We start from the raw sequence: 19,781 nt of genomic DNA, 5'->3' as shown, positions 1-19,781 counted from the left end.
GTGAGTGTGTGTGTGTGAGTGAGTGTGTGTGTGTGCGCGCGTGTGTGTGTGAATGTGTGTATGAGTGTGTGAGTGTGTGTATGAGTGTGTGAGTGTGTGTGAATGTGTGTGTGTGTGTGTGTGTGCAGGGCCGCCAACAGCTTTGGCCTGAAAGCCCACCCTCCCCACCCAATACATACAATGTAATGAAGACCCATTTCTGGCCCCCCTCTCCCCTTTGCCCCCATGTGGACACCCCTGTGTGTGTGTGTGTGTGTGTGTGTGTGTGTGTGTGTGTGTGTGTGTGTGTGTGTGTGTGTGTGTGTGTGTGTGTGTGTGTGGGAGAGAGAGAGAGAGAGGGATGGGGAGAGAGAGAGAGAGAGAGAGAGAGAGAGAGAGAGAGAGAGAGAGAGAGAGAGAGAGAGAGAGAGAGAGAGTCTTTATGTGTGTACAGTAGTACTACTGTATATGTGTTTGGATGATTTGTGGGGTTATACACATAGGGAGCCACAGTGTACAACATTGTTTTCAACGTGTAACTTCAGTCCCTGAGTCTGCCTGAGTACCCCCAGAGATTGTTCATCCAATCGGAGTGCAGTCACAAGGTCAGAAAAACAACTTGTGATAAATGCCATTGTTCACGGTCAAACCCCACATCAGAGAGCCATACAAATTCCAACTCAGAGACATAAAAATGTATGAAAGATGATGGATTGTATGAAATCTAGTTTATATTCACATTCTGAAAGGCGCAATAAGAGCAGTGCTTTTGAGGTACAGAAGCACAATAGCACAGGCGAAGCCATTTGTGTGGGAAAAAAATGCCATACATTGTGAGCCACCAATCATGAACAATTATGGTGAATTTACCATGAAATAGATGTATAGATCTATATGATTAAATTCACAAATCCATTTGGTTTTGTAACTATGCTGTGGGTCTTTGTACAGTAAAAAAAAAATGCAGTGTTCATTCAACTCTTAGAGTCAATTTAACATTTTCTAGTTTATTTGGTCCCAGAGTAGAGTTGAATTAACACTGCATTTATTATTAGTGTATACTATCACCTGACAAGAAATAATAATGACATTTTTTTAAACATCTAGTGTGCAACTTTTACAGCTGTCCTTCCCCAACAATAGTGTGTGGCCATTCACAAATGGCCCCTATTTTATGAATATTTCCCCACCATCAATGGCAAGTATTCTTACAGCATTGACATTTTACTTTTGCATATACATGAACTGAGGTTGTTTCATCACTCCAGTATAATATAACACTGTATACGTAATGCTGTATTCCTACACCATACATTACCAGTTCACCAGGGTGGACACCGTAGGGCGTAGGGCTCCCCCTTTCTCCTTTCAACTGTGACATGATGTGACGTTATTGATGACATCTTGCCTTTTTCTTTGGGGGGGGGGCAACTTTATTTAAACGGGACAGAGAAGAGTGGGGCAGGAAACGAGTGGGAGAGGGAGACGGGGGAGGATCTGGAAAACGAACCCGGGTCGCCCGCGTAGCAGTCCAGTCCCCGACTAAGCCGCGTCTGCTGGGCCAACGTCTTGGCTTTTTGACGTGACAGGGCACCCATAATGCATTGCCTACTCCTGTGTGTGTTGTGCTGTGGCTTGATGGAAGTCTGGGAATTGTGCACTTTGGACCTACACATTTATTCTGCAGCATAATAATAACATTATACCATTATCATAACAAATTAACAATAATAATATACGATTCGCAAAGTGTCACAGACAAATGGGGGTATACAGCTGTTTACGAAAGTGGGCACTGACAGTTGGTTGAGCAGTATCTTTTGCAGTACCTGCCAAAGTGTCCATTTTAAATAATGTAGAGCAGTCCCCCAACCAGGGGTAGCCATACCACAAGGGGTACATGAGCATATTGCAGGGTATATGTATGGCAACAACAAATGTATGGAGCATAGTCACATTGGGATAGAGGATGAGATACAGCCTAGAGCAGTGGTTCTCAACTGGAATAGTTTTGAGACCCACAATTTCCCATGGTCAATACGTTGTGACCCAAACTGTGTCGCACCGTCAGATTCTTCCAATAATAATACAAAATATTACCATGCATTTCATAATATGCATTATTATTTGCATTGTATGCTGATATGCAATGTGTCTTATGAAGTAGTGGAGAGGAAAAGGCCCATTAACCATGTTTCACTCTGTCTTCGACGTCATCGTCATTTTAGTGCATTGCATCACAGCACCGTGACCCACCCAGGAACCCTCCGCGACCCACTTTTGGGTCCCGACCCACCAGTTGAGAATCACTGGCCTAGAGCATGAGTGAGGTGATGCTCATGGTATAAGAAAAAAAGGCTCAACAGGTACAAGACCAAAACGTTTGTGAAGCACTGAAGGCTATTCATCCAGGCACTAAACAGCAAAAACACCCGTGTTATTTTAACTCTGACAGAGTTGAAATTAACTCCAGATTAATTTCAGATAATATCTGGTCCCATTCAAAAATAGTGTTAATTGTATACTCATTGGTAACATTCTCACATTTTGTGGGTTTTTTTGTGAAAAAATATTGAAGAGTGGGAGGGTAATGATCTTGCTGTAGATTTGAAATTACGCTGACCATCTACAAATTTGGACACTGACGTTTCACTGTGCTGTTAAGAGTAATTTGACTCTTCACAGTGTTGTAAATACACTATCTGGAGTAACAAGTTTATTCTAGAACATTAACACCCAGTTTTTTATTGTGTAAGCTGCTTCCAAACACATTATATTCTACTACGCCTATCTCTCTCAATTTTTTTGTATCTAAAAGAGTATTGGACAGATCTTTGACATACATATTGTACCTCAGAAAGTACATTATTAAAAAAAGACACTTTTGGACGTTAAGTATTGTTCTGCAAAAACCTACTGCACCAGCAATGAGTTGTCTGACTGCATATAGGTACAAAGTGGTATTGTCTCAGTTTTCAGTACAAACGTTTACTAAATATAGCGATGGCTGTATATAAAAATAATATCAATCCAAAGTCAGAATAATATTCATCAATATTCAGACGAATCCTCTAAAAAAAAAAGCACACAGAGTCTCTGATAAAGTCAATGGTGCACCTGCAGCCATCGCCAAGATACACTGGTGTCAAGCTGAGACGGACGTAGAGGGATGCAAAAATATGCAAAAGGAAGGCAAAAAGAGGGGGGAAAAACAACAGTACAGTGTCTTTTCTTTTTTCCCCAGAATATCAAATTCCCGACAGTGAAATAGAAAACAAGACAAGAGACATTTATCATTTCTATAATAATAAAAAAGGAAACCAGGAAGGAACCAGGAAGCCGTATGTTTTAAGCACAGTGCTGCTGCCAGTGTCCATCCATCAGCGTATGTCTCAGTGGCAGTGGCAAATATTTGGCTTCATCCATCCATCTGCGCTTTGGCTTTGGCTCTTGACTTTGGCTCTTTGCTTTTGGCTTTTAGCTTTTGGTTTTGGCGCTTGTTGTGGCGGGCTGCCCTTGTCATGAGTGAGTGAGTTTGTCTTGGAGCCCCGGTCAGTTGAAACGGGAAAAAGGTGCAGCAAGTTCAACATAGGAGAAACCAGTCTTGAGTCTTCACCCTCCCAAATCCAACCCACCATCCCAAAAAACAAACACGCACTTCTTCTGCCCACCCCCTCCCTTGTTGTTATTAACAACCTTTCTCATCCCTTCAGCCAAACCCGCCAAATAACACCTTCGTCCCTCTTATTGGTTTAAGTGGCCAACAGAAGCACATACATTGTGGTCCACCTCAAAAGAAAATAATTCTGGGGCCCCAACACCAACAATATCATAATCCTTGGTGGGTCACAGAAAGCTCTGGGCTCTCTAAATGGTCTAAAAATACCAAACAACTTGACACACCATGGCACCACCCTAAATGAACAGTGCCAATCCACCCCCTTTATTGTCCCAATTCCCAACACCCACCACCTCACCCCTCCCCATCAATAAACAGAACCAACCAACCACAAAACCCAATCTCCAACAAGAAGTCCACTTGCTTACAACTACCAGCAAACCCTTTTGGATAACATCACCATGGCAACAGCTTAACCCCTTAGTGCAGAGCCTATGTTACAACCTTACCGTCACCACATGTCTTAGTCTGTTACTTAATGCTCTCTGTAATGTCATAGCAATGTTGTTATGATGTAGTTGAGTATTTTCAGCAACTAGTGAAGAGGCCCGCCGGTGACCCCATCTGCTCTAAGAGGCTACTGACTATTGCCCCCATCCTCATCACCTCTCCCCACACCATCCATCCTATCAACAGACAGAACCCAACCCCAAGCTGCGAAGTCTAAGAAGAAGTCCAGTTGCTTACTAATGAACCCTTTTGGATAAAAGGACCTGAATGAACAAGAACCTTCACAGTCAACCCAACACCAAAACCCTTCCCTCTTGTCAATTGCCATGTTCATCATCATCATCATCCTCCTCATCCTCCTCATCGTCATCATCAGCAGCAGCAGCCGCAGGTAGTCCCTAAATAACCGTGCAGCGGTTATTGGAGTCCACGTTGGTGGTGGCAGCAGTAGTAGTAGTAGTCGTCATGGCAACGGAGTTGGCGTCCGTCTTGATGGCGGTGGCGGTGGTCTTGGTGGAGGCGCTGGTCTGCGAGGATCCTCCGCCCCGCAGCTCCCGGCGTCTGCAGATCCGCTCGCGGTAGTTCTGCGCGAACAGCAGCAGCATCATGGGGTTTATGCAGCTGTGGGAGTAGCTGAGGCAGATGCTGACGTTGTAGGCGTAGATGAAGGCGTTGGTGGGCGAGTTGATGCCCAAGTTGATGACCTGCAGAGACAGCACAGACAGAGAGAGGCGTTCAAAAGCAAGCAGTAAATTCCAGCATTTAAGTGCTGTGCCGTGCAACGCATTATATAACAGTTCACATGTAACATACGTAGTTCACATGATATAACATAGTTTACACATAGCATAGTTCGACATACCTATAGGTTGTAAGTGCAAGCAAAAATTGTCGATAGATTTTATGACTGAATGTATAGATTGAAGACAATTGTATGGTTTATGAATGAAGTACTTTGAAAATCAATAAGCACACTTTTAATATAAAACATAAAAGTACATAGAATGTACATTTATACGGTATGTGCAGGGTGCAATTTGTCGGAAAACCAGAAGGGGGGATATGTTCCAGATTTTAAGCAATATCAATGAAATTACATTAAACGGTGATTTAAAATCATGTAGAAAAAGTGGAGATATCAAAACCAGAAGGGGGACATTGACCCCCCATCCCCACTTCAAATCGCACCCTGGGTATGTGTACAAAACAAGACTAGTGCACCAGATGAATTTCCTGGTTGTTATACCCTACAGTCCAGGGCAACAGAGAGAGGGGACCAAAGTAGAAGCAGTCCTTCCCCGTCTCACTCTCCCCACTTGCTTCCTGTCCCTCTGTCACTATAATACAGTACATTTATAATTCATGTAGAAAAACTAACCCTGCTCTTATGAGGTCAACAAAAATCTTCTAAAAATCTCTATTTCCAAAATGGCATATGCCAAGATTATAATAATAATAATATCAATACATTTTATTTAAAAGCGCCTTTCAAAACACTCAAGGACACTGTACAAAGAAGCAATAATAAAACAAGACACATAAACAGATTGAAAAACAAAAATAAAACAAAAAGTCATGAAGAATACTAAAACAGATGGGTTTTTATTCTGGATTTGCACTGGGGTAATGAGTCAATATTGCAAATGTCAGGGGGAAGTGCATTCCAGAGCTGAGGAGCAGAGCAACTGAAAGCTATTTTCCCCATGGTACTGAGACGGGCAGAGGGGACAGAGATGAGAATGGAGGAAGAGGAACGGAGGGAGCGAGAGGGAATAGCGATTTGAATAAGATTAGACAGATAAGGAGGGGCAAGATTGTGGATAGCCTTGAAGGTGTAGACCAACAATTTGCACCAAAAATCGCTTTGGATAATGGCATCTACTAAATGTAATGTGCAACACTAGTACACCACATTACATAGTTGTGGGGCCACTGACAGATCTCCCCAGGCCTAGGACATTTCAGGGCACCATTTTGGTAACACCAACTAGGGTTGTCGTATCGGATCGGATGGATCGGATCGGCTGCGGATATTGGCAAAAAATGTGAATCGGTATCGGATCGGCATGCACGGAAAAATCTGATCCAGAATTTCGATCCATTTTCCTATTTTGTGTTAATTGATATCTGAAAAAACAGGTCAGTTTCTCATTAAAAACCATTGTGTATTACTCAAATTCACCTAATTCAGTTGGCTAGTTGTTACTAAGAGTAAAAACCCTTTCCAACATGACTGTGACATCAAAGTAGGCAGGCTAAATTACTTTCAACTTAAATACTCTGATAGGCCGGTATCGGTATCAGCTGATATCGGTATCGGATCGGAAGTGAAATAAAATATCTGTATCAGATCGGAAGTGCAAAAACCTGGATCGGGACATCTCTAATACCAACATTAATAGAGGCTCTGCAGGAATGGGTTGGAGAGTCTCTCTTTGTATGAAGCAGAGGTCAGTAGCAGTGTTGTGATTTGCCTTATGTCCCAACCGTGGTCAAATGGATGATTTTTTTTATTGTGATATGGATCTGCCTGGTTCTGAAGTAAAGAAGTGAACTGGTAAGTAAGTAAAAGTAAGTGTGGAAGGCCCTGCCATGTCCTAACAGCAGGGCACTGGGTTACTATGCTGGCAACCAGGGATTGATTCTGGCCCGGGTCATTTGCCGATCCTTCCCTGTTTCTCTCTCCCCACTCATTTCCTCCACTGTCCTGTCAGAAATAAAGTCAAAAAGCCCTAAGAAATGTATATATCTTGTAGCCCCTTAATGCACGCCGTACCTCCTGTGGCATGCTGTAATAGACATTGAAAGTTAACTACTATAGTACTACACTACTATGACAGTGCACGGGGCCTTTAGTAATACATTACGACTTGGTCATTGCCATGCTGGTAACAGCTAATTTATAATGCCATGTCTTAAGGGGTTAAAAAAGGTATGTATGGAAAGGGTTAATGACCTGAATGACGTGGTAGGGCGACCAGCAGCACAGGAACAGGGCGATGACCATCACCACGGTCTTGGTGGCCCGCTTGGCCCACACCGACTGCTTGCGCTTGACGCGCCGCACCGAGCGGAACACGTGGTACAGCGTCAGCGAGTAGAAGGTGATAATGATGACCAAGGGGACGATGAAGCCCAGCATCGACTGGTACAGCGTGTACCTGGAGGGAGGGTAGGGAGTTGGTTAAATAACAAATCGAATTGGCCCTGGTAGGTAACTACGCTAGGTTGACCCGGGTTCGATTTCGGCCTGGGTTATTTGCCAGTCCTTCCCCACCTCTCTCTCTCTCTCCCCACTCATTACCTGTATGTCCCTACGTCACTGTCCTATCATAAATAGAGCATTCTGTTCTTAAAACCACACTAAACATTTGTTTTCAAGAATGCAACTCACCAAGTGTTCAGGGGTACTCACTGGTATTCCATAACATTTTTTGTAGCGAAACATTGATTCTGTCCCCTTTTATGTAGCATTTTGTAAATACATTCTTTTTCTTTCATTCACAAAATGGCAAATGACAGAAGCCATATTTCACCTTGAAACTTCACACAGATAATACCAGTGAACAGCCCTCACCACTTAGTGAGATGCATACTTTCGCAAACAAATTTTTAGGGTGGTTTTTGAGAACATATTTGAGCATAGAAGGCCATTGTAAAGCCAATTGACACAACATCCAAATAAGCCAAATAATAAAGACAGAAATTTTTTTTTATTAAACAGTTAGGGGGGCTCTACTCTAAAACATTGTAGACAACTCAGAAAAGGGGCTGGATGTTCAAAAGAGTGCACTGGTCCTTTAAAGGGGCTCCAGGTAGGAGTAAAAGTGTAATTAATACTCAATCCCGAGTCAGCCGATGGTTATGTGAATCTTTCGTAAGTGAACGATGACTCTCGCAACCACTTCCACGGTCCACTGTCAGAAAACCCCAAAATGCAACTTTTTGACAGAGCGGTCCGAACGAGTGTCGTGGGAAACACTTTGTATTAACTGCTGGCATTCCATGATGAAAAACGTTCTCACAGCCAGTTTATTTGAACAGCATTCTTTCATTACAGTGTAGATTTTGAGACAGCCATGCCACGGGCGCCGCGCAAACGACGTCATCCTACCTTGTGCCCCTTTCAGTAATGTAATGTAATGTAATGTAATGTAATGTAATGTAATCAGGGCCCTAATCTACCTTTTTTCACCACCAGCCAAAATGGCTCATAGATGTAAATCTCACAAGCCAAACACACGCACCAGTGGGTCAAAGTGGCTAGTAAGTTGGTCTTTTCTACCAGACAAACTGAAATTTCACCAGAATTTGGCGGGTTGGCTGGTGTTAATTTAGAGACCTGAATGTAATGTAATGTAATGTAATGTAATGTAAGGTGCCTTACCAGTACATGTCCTGGGGCCCGTCCAGGTCCATCATGCAGATGGCGTGCGTGCTCTTCTTGCCCTGGATGACGCGGGCATAGATCATGACGGGCACCGTGAGCAGGAAGCTGCCCACCCACACCATCAGGTTGATGACGATGGTCCACTGGATGGTCCTCTTCTCTGACGTGGGATGCACTATGGCCACATACCTACAGAGTACAGTAGAGAGGGGGAGGTGGATGGAGGCTCAGATGTTGAAGATGTTCTTCTTTTTTTAAGTTTACACATACACAGGGCCGGTGACAGCTTTTGCTGGGCCCAGGGTAAAATCATCTGAAAGGGCCCCCTACCCAATACATACAACGTAATGGAGACCCAATTCTGGGCCCCCTATCTCCCTGGGTCCGGGACAACAAACCCCTAGGGATACGCTATCCACCCACTTCTCCTGAGGTGGGATTTAAAAAAAAAACCTTCTGTCCATGTTTGAATACAAAAAGAATAGAATAAGCACACTACAGTATTGCAGGTGATGGACCAAACAGATGAAAACGGAGAAGAAATGACAGTAGGACAGTAGGGACTAGGGAGGGGGGGTTGACATAAGTTCCCTAATAAATTGATGACTCACAAATTGCGTACCCCCACTTTAAAAGCCCCCACTACACCACTGATTATAGGCACAATACTTCCCTCCATGTACTGTGTGTGCCAGAAGAGAGCAGAGACAATCATTCTCCATCCTGCTAACTCTCTGCTCAAACACAAGCACTGCACATACAACCCGAGACACAGTAGAGCGGACAGTACCCCTTCTAAAAAAGCAAGGTTTTTTATTATACCTCCTTCCCCCGCTACAGTCAGACTGATTGACAAAATTGCATTACTGGCAAAATTGCATAATAACTTAAAAAAAAAAATCATGTTTTGATTCTTTCGGTTTCTTAGATCTTTTTTAAATTCCTTGATTGTTCTACATGGATCACCGGAATGTCTTTTGTCTTCTTCTTTCTTTCTATTTATGTCTATTCATTGACTCAGATGTCCTGCACCAGAGTTCCTATATGCATGGACTACTTGTTCATGCACAAATAGTAAAAAGAACTTTGACTTTGACCTTGACTTTGAGATGCAGTGTGTCCACTGCAGTGTGTTCTCTTTTCTGGTTTCGAGTGAATTGAATATATTCATTACAGACTCAAGAACCTAACCCTAGGTTCTATAAAAACATGGAAAACACAATCCAAGTATGATCACAATACTGTGGATGCAGAATGGCATCTAAGACAAAAGATGACCCAAGAAAAAACAACCCAAAAGCGAATTTGTGGCGGTTTGTGGCAGTTTTAATTCTGTGGTGCAGTACCATACCATAGATTGGGCTATGTGTGTATGGGAAACACTGAACACTTAGTTGTGCTGCAGTTTCTTATGGAAAACTCTAAGGAGTAAATCAGGATAATATTTCACTAGTTTCTTGCTTACATACCTCAGAGGTAGATGGAGATAGAGGTGGAGGCACAGATGTTGGAGGTCTTTTTTTTAACATAGCACAGATGCTGGGTTTTGAGTGGGATGATGTAGATGTGTTTTTTAATAGATGTAAATAAAAGAGTTGCACAACGTTGCATCAGTGAAGAAAGTTCTACTATTACCCCCTTAAAACACACACGCACCCGTGCATTCACGCAAACACACACACACACACACACACACACACACACACACACACACACACACACACACACACACACACACACACACACACACACACACACACACACACACACACACACACTTGCTCCAGCAAAGCTTTCACAAGCTCAGAAGATCCATCCAACTTGCCCTTTTTTCTTCCAAATGCCTTTCAAAGTTTAAACCAAGCTGACAGGAGCACTCCAACATACCCCTCATTCATATGACTCCCTCATATAGACTCATGTCCAGGGTTGCCAGATGAGGCTGATGATTTCCAGCCCAAAAAAGGCTCAAAACCCGCCTAGAAGCACAAAATCCCGCCCAATTCTATTGATTTCTATGGCGAAAATTGGGCGGGTTTTTCTGCTAAATGCCATTTTTACCCACACAAGGCCATCCTAAGCAGCCCAATTGGGCGGGAAACAGCCCAATCTGGCAACACTGCTCATGTCAAGTCAGGGGTAAAAAAAAGGAGCAACAGCCAGAGTTCAAAGGGACCCTTCTTTGTTTGCCATTGCAAGTTATTTCCTCCAACATTGACCGCAAGAAGCCTTGGCCTTTTTTTTTTTTCAAAGCAATCACCTTTAGCCATGTTCTTGTAGTACAGCAGGGTCAGCTGGAAATGCCCATTTGTACCCCCTGTGGTCGGACTGAAACAAACGCTGATTTCATCAGGGTGATGTATCATCATAAAAAGGGAAGGCGTGATGCCTTACTGTTCTGACCTCTGGCTGTGTGCTACAACAAAGCCATTCTTCATGGCTTTTTAAAACAACACAGACATCCAGCTTCCAGGATGAAAAAAAAGAAAAAGAGAAAGGCTTGGCTTCTTAGCGTCTTGCCTATCCATTCGAGTGCCCCCCCACCTCACTCACTCACACACGTTATTTAGTTAGGAGGAGGATGTTATCTTGGGGGCGTAATATTTATATGTCCCTGTGGGGAAATGAGGTTTTGTTTTGTTCGCAAGGCCAACAAAATATTTTTAACTTCAGTGTTCTATGACATTTCTTACAGCCATTTCCCTGAGTGTTGTGTATTTTTGGAGTCCTTTCTGACAATGTTCTGCTGCTTGATTGCCATTTTGGTTTTTAATTAATTTACTGATTACAATTATGATGCTTCATTACCGTAGACTCCTGATGAAACACTTTCTTTCATGCGTAATGTGACAGAAATCACTGCAATTAACAGTTTTAAAAATGAATAAATGTCTTAGTTTACCACATTAGCATCCTGTGATGAGTAAAAGAACCAATTTCAAGGGATCCTTACAGTGTGATGCGCAGATCTTTTTGGTAAATACTTGTGTATCCCCATTCCACCAGTGAAACACTGTAGGCTAATAGTCACTTAAAAACCTTTACTACCATAGTACTACACCACTATGACACAGGGCCTTTGGTAGTACATTACTCCTCGGTTATTGCCATTCTGCTAACAGCTTGTTCATATCACAGGCTGTGTCTTATTGGATTTTAAGTTGGAATGTTTCAGTATCGTGCCCTTGTTTCACTGTGCTTACAATACAACAAGCTGCTTCACCCCCTGATAAACAAATCAGAGCCACATGATCATCATGTCTGTTAGTTGATTCTCTGCCTCACCTTTCACAGTGTCAGTGCCAGACCATAACGCTGTCCTCCACGAATCATTTATGGTATGACAGTACAATGTTGTGTTTGCTGTGCATAGAGGAGCACATGACTCGGCCATATAAAGGGACACGGGACAGACAGAAGCCCCTGAGCCCGAGGGGAAGCTTATGAGATAGAGATGACCATTACAAGAGCATGCTATGTTCTGTCAACGTTATTATACGGGGCTTCATAAAAATATATTGAATCCCCCCCTCTGGTTATGTAAAGGTAATAAAAAAAGAAACACCAACATTCAAGAAAACTTCTGCGTATCCACTCGCCATGCCTTGGGGGTCATCCAAGACCAAGAGATGGGTGAAGGATGTTTTGGGTTAAGAACTGTCAAAGTAGCCTACGTGTTCTGACATTACAGGTCGACTTGGTTGCGCGCAATATAATACATATATTATCTAATGTAATAATGTAATGCATATAATGTATACTGTTTGAAATTCAATAAATGTTACTTAGTCATTTCAATAGCTGCTACATTGTGTTTTTATAGCCAAACAGGGCTATCTTTTCAATCTTCCTCTCCATGCTTGTCAGTTTCTATTTTGATCCGCTGATATGGCTTAACTCCAGGAAGTGTAATTGATGGCACATGATGTTTTTAAAAAGTCAGACTCTTGGAACTGCTGGGTTATTTATCGGCGATCAGTGTAGATGCGCAAGGGCTTGTTAGCACAGGACTTCAGTTTTGTTTCCAATCACGTGGGTGTCGATTTAAAGATTTACAGTTTCAATGATGTTGTAAACATGAATTTAAAAATAATAAATACATAAATAAAACACTTTTCAGTCATAAAAAGTTGTAGGAATTCAGCGACGTCTCATGCGCAAAAACGTGCGCAATGACATGAACCAAACATTTACCACAAAAGTGCCCCTTACCTGTCAATGCACAAGACCGTCACTATGCCCACCGTTGTGAACTGATTGCTAACATCCACAACGACAACAGCTTTGCACATGAAATTCCCAAACACCCACTGCCTGGCTCTGACAAGTTGGTGAATGTTGAAAGGCATCACAAGCAAGAAGAGCAGGTCAGCAATAGCCAGATTGAGCACGTAAATGTCCGAGACCATCTTTTTCTTGCAAGTTGCCACGGCATAAATGACTAAACTGTTGGCAATCACCCCGACTGTGCACAGGATGCCGTAGATGGAAGGGAAGATGTGCATGAAGGATGCGATGTCGATGAAGGATGGTATGTTTCTGTTCATACATGATGAGTTTGTGGAGTTGGTCGTTAGGTTGCCGTATTCCTCGTACATGCATATAATTTCCGAAGAGTTCATCCTCAGTCTTGCGAGAAGTTGTCGCCCGGTGGCTCAAACTGCGCAAGTCCCTGTCAGACTTCTTCACTAATCAGATCTCCTTGATGAGGTTCACTCCAGGAGGATTAATGTATAGCCTACGTCAGGCGGATGAAGGCATGGACATTCTTGCCATTAGTTTGACTGTCTCACTGTCTGCTCTGTGAATTAACCATCGTTTGGAATTAATCACATTCTAAGTATAATATGCACACAGCACTATTCTCTCGAAGAAGCCTTCTTCAAACACTTCCTTTATAGTAGGCATCAGCTCATTAGATTTCTAGGCAACTCCCCTTCACAGAACACCGGCAGGCATTCTAGACCACTCCTTCGGAATCAGAAGAGCCCACACTGGTGGTAAGATGCAGAACATAGCCTACTTTACATTCATTCAATGCAAGGCCCAAAGTGTTGGCCTAATTATTCAAGTGTAAAAAAGGGTTTAATATGATCCCATTGATTTATTTGCCTCCTATTCCTATCCCTAGGAGGACGCATTTGAATTAAATAATGAGGCAGTCAGCAGATGCTTAATGAAATGCCTGTGAATTGAAAGGGCCCCAAAATTCAAATCTTTCATGGGGCCCAACATTTCTGGAGCCGCCCCAGCCTGTTATATGCATCCCATTTCTAGGAAAAGTACATTCTTGAGTAAATTATATGCTCTGGTGTAATTTATGATACTGGTGTAATTTATGATAATTTACGATGTCTTGTCCTTTACAAGGTAATGACATGTATTGTGGAATTTTGTGGCGTCAAGTTTAGGTCACCTGTCTGTGTTTGTGAGTGAGATCTTGCCTTACATAATAAATCATTACACACACACACACGCACGCACACACACAGAGACACACACATCACAAACACACACACACACACACACACACACACACACACACACACACACACACAGACACACACAGTAACTGTTGCCGTGTTAATTAATTCAACACTCAGAGAGCTGACTTTTAACACCCATAGAGTTGCTCTTACACCCTAAGTGTTGAATGAACACTGGAACACTTACTCCACACACACACACACACACACACACACACACACACACACACACACACACACACACACACACACACACACACACACACACACACACACACACACAGTAGGCCTGCATATCTACAGTAAAGACAAATTGACCTGAAAGAATATGTTTATGTAATTTCAAGGGCTATACCAACATTCCACAACTTCCACAGAACTTAGCTCAACTGGGAACTGTCGAAGTGTAGCCTACGTACTGTATATCCTCCAACTTTTCACCTCTGACGCCGTCCACTGCTATTTATGTTCATAGGCTGATTGCATAAGGTGCATTGTGAGAACTTTCAAAACATGTCTTTGCTAATTTCCCCACTGTATTTTCTTTTTCCCCCATATAGGTGCATATGTAGGCACAAAAGGGTTAGGAATAGGCTCCCGCGTCACACACATTCTAGAACGATGTTTCTTACCGGCCGGGTGGGTCAGAAGAACCCAAAAGTGGGTCATGGAGGGGTCATGGTCACTTGTAGCGCATTCAGGCTGACTGAGAACCGTGCTGGTGTCCGTTCCTGCACCTAATCATGACCCGGCCGTCGTGTTCACGCCACAGTTTTTAGCGTTCGTGAACCGGAAAGTTGGTTTGCAATGCAAGCAGCAAAATACTGGGTTTTTCTCCGCGAACCGTGACGACAGCGTGGCCGTCAGTAGGTTCATCCGGGTAACACAGTCACGTGCGGAAAAAGTTCAGAGCCCGGTATGAACACGATTCGCAGATAAGCACTTTAGTGCTAAACGTAACTGGTGCGGGCACCGGCACCGGCTCCATTCTGGTCGGCCTGAAAGCCCTCTTGGTGGGTCACGGAGCTGTGGTGTAAAAATGTCAATTAACCCTTTTTATTGCCAGTCCCACAATTTAAACAAGATGCATTATTGAATACATTAATACAACTTATTATATGGTTGTGACGTCATCTGTCGAATGCTCCATTCATTTCAACGGGGCTCCCCAACGTTCGGACGTCTGTTATTTTTCGATAACGGACGGGTTGGTCTATAACAGACCGCTGTCAATGGCAACAAGACTTTTCACTGCTAAAGCGACTTTTCATCAAGACTCTAATCAGCTGCTGTGATAGACAGCACCCGTTGTCCTGGCTACCGCTGTCAATGGCAACAAGACGTTCACTGCTAAAGCCACTGGCTTGTATACAAGTCAGTGGCTAAAGCGAATGTTTCATATCACTCCGCAGGGGGTCCGGTCTTTTGTCACTCTAATCAGCTGCTGTGATAGACAACACCTGTTGTCCTGGCTACCTAGCTGTTGCCTAGCGGTGTTCCACTCCGCTCCGCGTCGGGGTCTAAAGATTCTCTCTGTCGTGCTGCTATTCCACGGTAGCGACCTTCTCGCCGAACGTTAACCCTTACATAAAATGCAAATGCATGGTTATATATTAAATTAACTTGTGGACTAAATGAACAGACCTCTGTTACGTACATGCAAATGCTCGAAAAAGCAAACTACTTTCTGACTGACTTATGTGTTGACAGTAGCCTGGCGATGCCATCCTATGTACTCACACCCAAAGATTTTGGCTCCGCACATAGTCTGGCGAAAGCCAGCTTGCATGGTTCGCTCACTGTTTAGCCAATGAGCGAACAGTTAAGAGTGACTCAGAACTCACCTGCGGAGTCTGTTACTGATTGGTTATGGTAACACTATTCACACTTTTGTCTGGTTATTTGTATACTTTTGCGACACACTAATAAAGCCCAATTTTATTTTTAATTTTAATTCGGAACTCCAATGAATTTAAATGGCAGAGTAAGCTCAGACCATCTCCCACCCTCCACGGAGATGGATTCCTCTTAGTTTTTGCCAGACTGTTTTGACAGAGTCAACAGTCGGCTTTCGCCCAGGCTAGGTTGACAGTAGCAGGGTCAAGAAAATTGGGCCATAATTGGATATTCATAGAAAATTGTGGGTCCCAAGACCACTCCAATTGAGAACCACTGATCTAGAATATATCAAATCGGCTCTCTAGGTGATGAATTAACACTGCATTTTTTTTTCACTGCATAGACAGACTCAAGACTCAGGGGCGTAAAGTATGTATACCCCCGCGACGCAGGGGGGCCCATACTAGGCGGGGGACCCACATGGGCCCTTGACTTGAAGAAACGAGCCCCCTCCACATGATATTAGGCCGTCTTTTTTTTTGTTCGGGGGCCCATTCTTGGTAGCTTGCAGGGGGGCCTGAAGTACTTGCGTTACGCCAGTGTCAAGACTACATGGAGACTGAGCCTCAAAGTACTTTACATGCTAATGTGCCGTCTAAATCAGGGGTTCTCTACCTTTTTTGAACAAACGCCCCCTTGACCTCCGCATAAGCCTCCCAACGCCCCCTGGCCTTATCATAAGCCTGCCAATGCCCCTTTAGTATTGAAAAATAAAATAGACTAATGCCCCCCAATGGTGACTAAACCCCGCCACACTCAGTTGTGTCCTTCTCAACGCCCCTCTAGGGTTCCCCACCGCCCCCTGGGGGGCTGTAGCGCCCCCGTTGAGAAACACTAGTCTAAATGATGGCAGTGCAAAGTCTATTTGAAGAGCACAGATTGTAGACACGCACAAGTCACCCCCTGACTGATACAACTCTTTTTAGAGTGTAGTGAAGCTTTAGTCAAGTCAAGTCGGCTTCATTGTCCATTTCTTTACATGCACTGGTCATACAAAGAATTTGAAATTACATTTCTGCTGTCACGTTGAAATTACGTTTAATGCAGTCAGATGTCACTGCAGATGTGAACTGCAGATGACTAAAAGTCCATGTAGGGCCAGATTATAGAAAAAAATACGTACCTTTATTTTATTAATCTATGGTTACACATTTGTCAATTGGAAGTAGTTTTTTTCCAAGCTGTGCCCACATATCTGTAATTCGTGCCCACAGTTAAACTAGACACAGTTAAACTGCACATTGGAGACTGCTCAAATGCAATTTCAAACTTCTGTGCTAATCCTGTTGCATAGAACTTTAACAATAAAGTACACTTGACTGGCTTGAGACAGGCACATCACTCAGAAAGTGCAGCCCTCAGTGTGTGTAACTGAGGTGTTCCTCTGCCACTCGGCAATTCACATCCTTAGCCTGATTATCATCGACTTTCAAATCTCTTCGAGACTTGGTCTGACCAAGAGCATAACAATTAACATTTCCCAAACGGCATTTCCCAAATGGCCTCTCTAGGTTTGCTAATGATTTTTGTTTCCCAACAAAGTGGGAGGAGTTCCCGTATTTGCGGAAACTCAGAAAGTACTTGCATTGCTTGACCTGACTGGTAGCAACACTGAAGCTGTTGCATCATTAGGAGGGCGCGGCCGGCTACCACCTCCTATAGTCAACACTCCAGTTCGGGCATGGGAGACGCAGCACGATACCACTGAGCCAAACTACCAGTTTGGTGTATGAGGCTTTGGGATGGAGGTTTACTAACGTTCCACGCCACACTCACCCTCAACGCCCACAGCTGTTTGTGCATACAGTTTTTTGTATCTGTTTGTGCATAAATGCGGTAACATGTATATTTAATGTAAATTTCACATGCGGCAGCCAAACGCGCTTTTAAAGCAAGTATGTGCATTCAGTTGCTCGCGGTGGCATGTGTAATTTACAGCTCGCAGCAAGCGTACCAAGGGCCTAACTGAGTGTTTCTGCGCAGTCTGCCACATGGGGCTCGAACCCGCCACCCCCTAGTCAACACTCCAGCTCAGGCATGGGGCTCGTAGCACAATACAGATGAGCTAAAGGGCCAGTCCGATAGCCCGGTACTACCGATACTGTATGAGGCTTCGAGATGGAAGCTTACTAACATTCCACACCACACTCTGCTAGTTGGCCTCCGTTACATACAGACTGATGAGACACGACACTAGACCCCAGATGACTTATTTGCGTCACGAATGTGTAGTATGCGGTGATGGACGACCTTGATTTATTGTTACAATCCAGTGTTATATATTCCAGAGCAGGTAGCTGCAATGGTCGTGACCTGGGTCAAGAAATCAATGGAGTGTTGTGCTCTTTACCACTCTTTTTCTATTTCACTTCGTCAGCAGGATTCAACATGTTTTGATATTTCAAAAGTAGTAAGGTACCAAGATATTTATCTTCTGTAACTTGAATGCCTTTATTTGTACTGTGTTAAAGAAAATGAAAAGAATGCCGCACACTCTGCTCCATGTTTTATTGGTGAAGTGACGTTTCGGCCGTCTGGCCTTCTTCAAACTTCATTTTCTTTAACATTTGTATGCTCAGGAAGCCAGCACCTCAAGAAAGACTTTATTGGTGTGCGATACCTCTTTTTTTTTAATAAAATGTATTTGTACTGTGCTCATAAATTAAAGGCATTTTAACCTCACAGAAGATGGGTGCCTTGATATCTTACTGCTTTTGAAATGGAGTAAGCCTGTCACCAAAGAGCACCATCCCTTCAAAGAATTGGAGAGTTGCAGGTAGCACTCCAATTGGAAATTATTTTCATATTTTAATACTTTTCAATTATTTAAAAGTCAACCAGCGAACTGTTTTTTCCAGAAAAGTAGGCCTATCACCTTGAGGCGTTAGTAATTCAGAGCAACACCTTCATTATGACTTTTCTTTGTGTTATTTTTTCATCAGTGAAACAGACAAAAATGTAACCCTCTTAGCATGGGTGAAAGAGTCTCGCTGAGAATGTTTGTGTTCACAGCCAAATTCCCAGAGTTGCTTCCGAGGCTGGACTGGTAGTCTGGCACACAGGGCATTTTCCCGGTGGGCCGACTGTCCTCAGGGGCTGGTGTGACGGAGGTCATCTTGCACCTATTCACCCCCCTCGGGGATCGAATGTGCGACCTCGTCATCTACAACGGTCCGGCAATGGGAGACACAGTACGATACCGCTGGGTCAAGAGACTAGTCTCTCGGCCCAACGGCACGAGACTGTATGAGGCTATCGGAGGGAGGTTTTACCAACGTTCCACGCCAACTCTGTGCTAGTTAGCCTCCGTTACACTCTCCCCCTTAAACCTCTCTCGCATCCTGGGTCAGCGGCACCACTGTGACGGAGGTCATCTTGCACCTGTTCACCCCCCTCAGGGATCGAACGTGCGACCTCGTCATCTACAACGGTACGGCAATGGGAGACACAGTACGATACCGCTGGGCCAAGAGACTAGTCTCTCGGCCCAACGGCACGAGACTGTATGAGGCTATCGGAGGGAGGTTTTACCAACGTTCCACGCCAACTCTGTGCTAGTTAGCCTCCGTTACACCGGCATGTGCTTGGGTATTTTGATCGGCCCATTATTTAGAAGGTTCGGACCATTGGTACATATTCAGTATGGACTGTAGACTTGTGAGATGGGCCGGTGTAAGGCAAAAATGCCCATGCCGCTTTTTGACCCCAGTCCAGCCCTGGTTGCTTCCATGAAAGTGCAGTAGTTGGCACAGATTGGCAAATGGTATGTGCACACCACGGTGTGCAAACCAGTGTAATAAACCCAGAGGATGGGTTTATTTCTCCCACCCTACCCTATAAGGCAGCGTTTTTCAACTATAGGGTCGTGACCCCATGTGGGGTTGCCTGAAATTCAAAT

The 19,781-nt window shown here is 43.8% G+C and overlaps 1 protein-coding gene across 1 annotated transcript; it reads right to left on the bottom strand.

Annotated features, from left to right (window-relative positions):
- Positions 1–4,317: 4,317 nt before the first annotated feature.
- mchr2b (melanin concentrating hormone receptor 2b) lies at positions 4,318–13,337 on the bottom strand. Its single transcript, XM_063189703.1, has 4 exons — positions 12,711–13,337; positions 8,496–8,687; positions 7,065–7,269; positions 4,318–4,812 (listed from the first exon to the last, which is right to left on the bottom strand). The coding sequence occupies exons 1-4, from the start codon at positions 13,118–13,120 to the stop codon at positions 4,507–4,509; spliced, it is 1,113 nt and encodes a 370-aa protein (XP_063045773.1). The 5' UTR covers positions 13,121–13,337; the 3' UTR covers positions 4,318–4,506.
- Positions 13,338–19,781: the final 6,444 nt, after the last annotated feature.

This window comes from Engraulis encrasicolus, chromosome 23 (assembly GCF_034702125.1).
Source record: "Engraulis encrasicolus isolate BLACKSEA-1 chromosome 23, IST_EnEncr_1.0, whole genome shotgun sequence".
In the NCBI taxonomy this organism is placed as follows: Eukaryota; Metazoa; Chordata; class Actinopteri; order Clupeiformes; family Engraulidae; genus Engraulis; species Engraulis encrasicolus.
Note: the sequence above shows the minus strand (reverse complement) of the source record. Positions and strands in the feature narration are given on the sequence as shown.

What these genes read in the sequence shown, in the direction of transcription:
- mchr2b (XM_063189703.1), bottom strand. Translation starts at nt 13,120, where the DNA reads ATGAACTCTTCGGAAATTATATGCATGTACGAGGAATACGGCAACCTA. An exon ending in GGGCCCCAGGACATGTACTG is followed by an intron (nt 7,270 to 8,495) that starts GTAAGGCACCTT and finishes CCCTCCCTCCAG; the next exon opens with GTACACGCTGTACCAGTCGA. An exon ending in CGCCCTACCACGTCATTCAG is followed by an intron (nt 4,813 to 7,064) that starts GTCATTAACCCT and finishes CTGTCTCTGCAG; the next exon opens with GTCATCAACTTGGGCATCAA.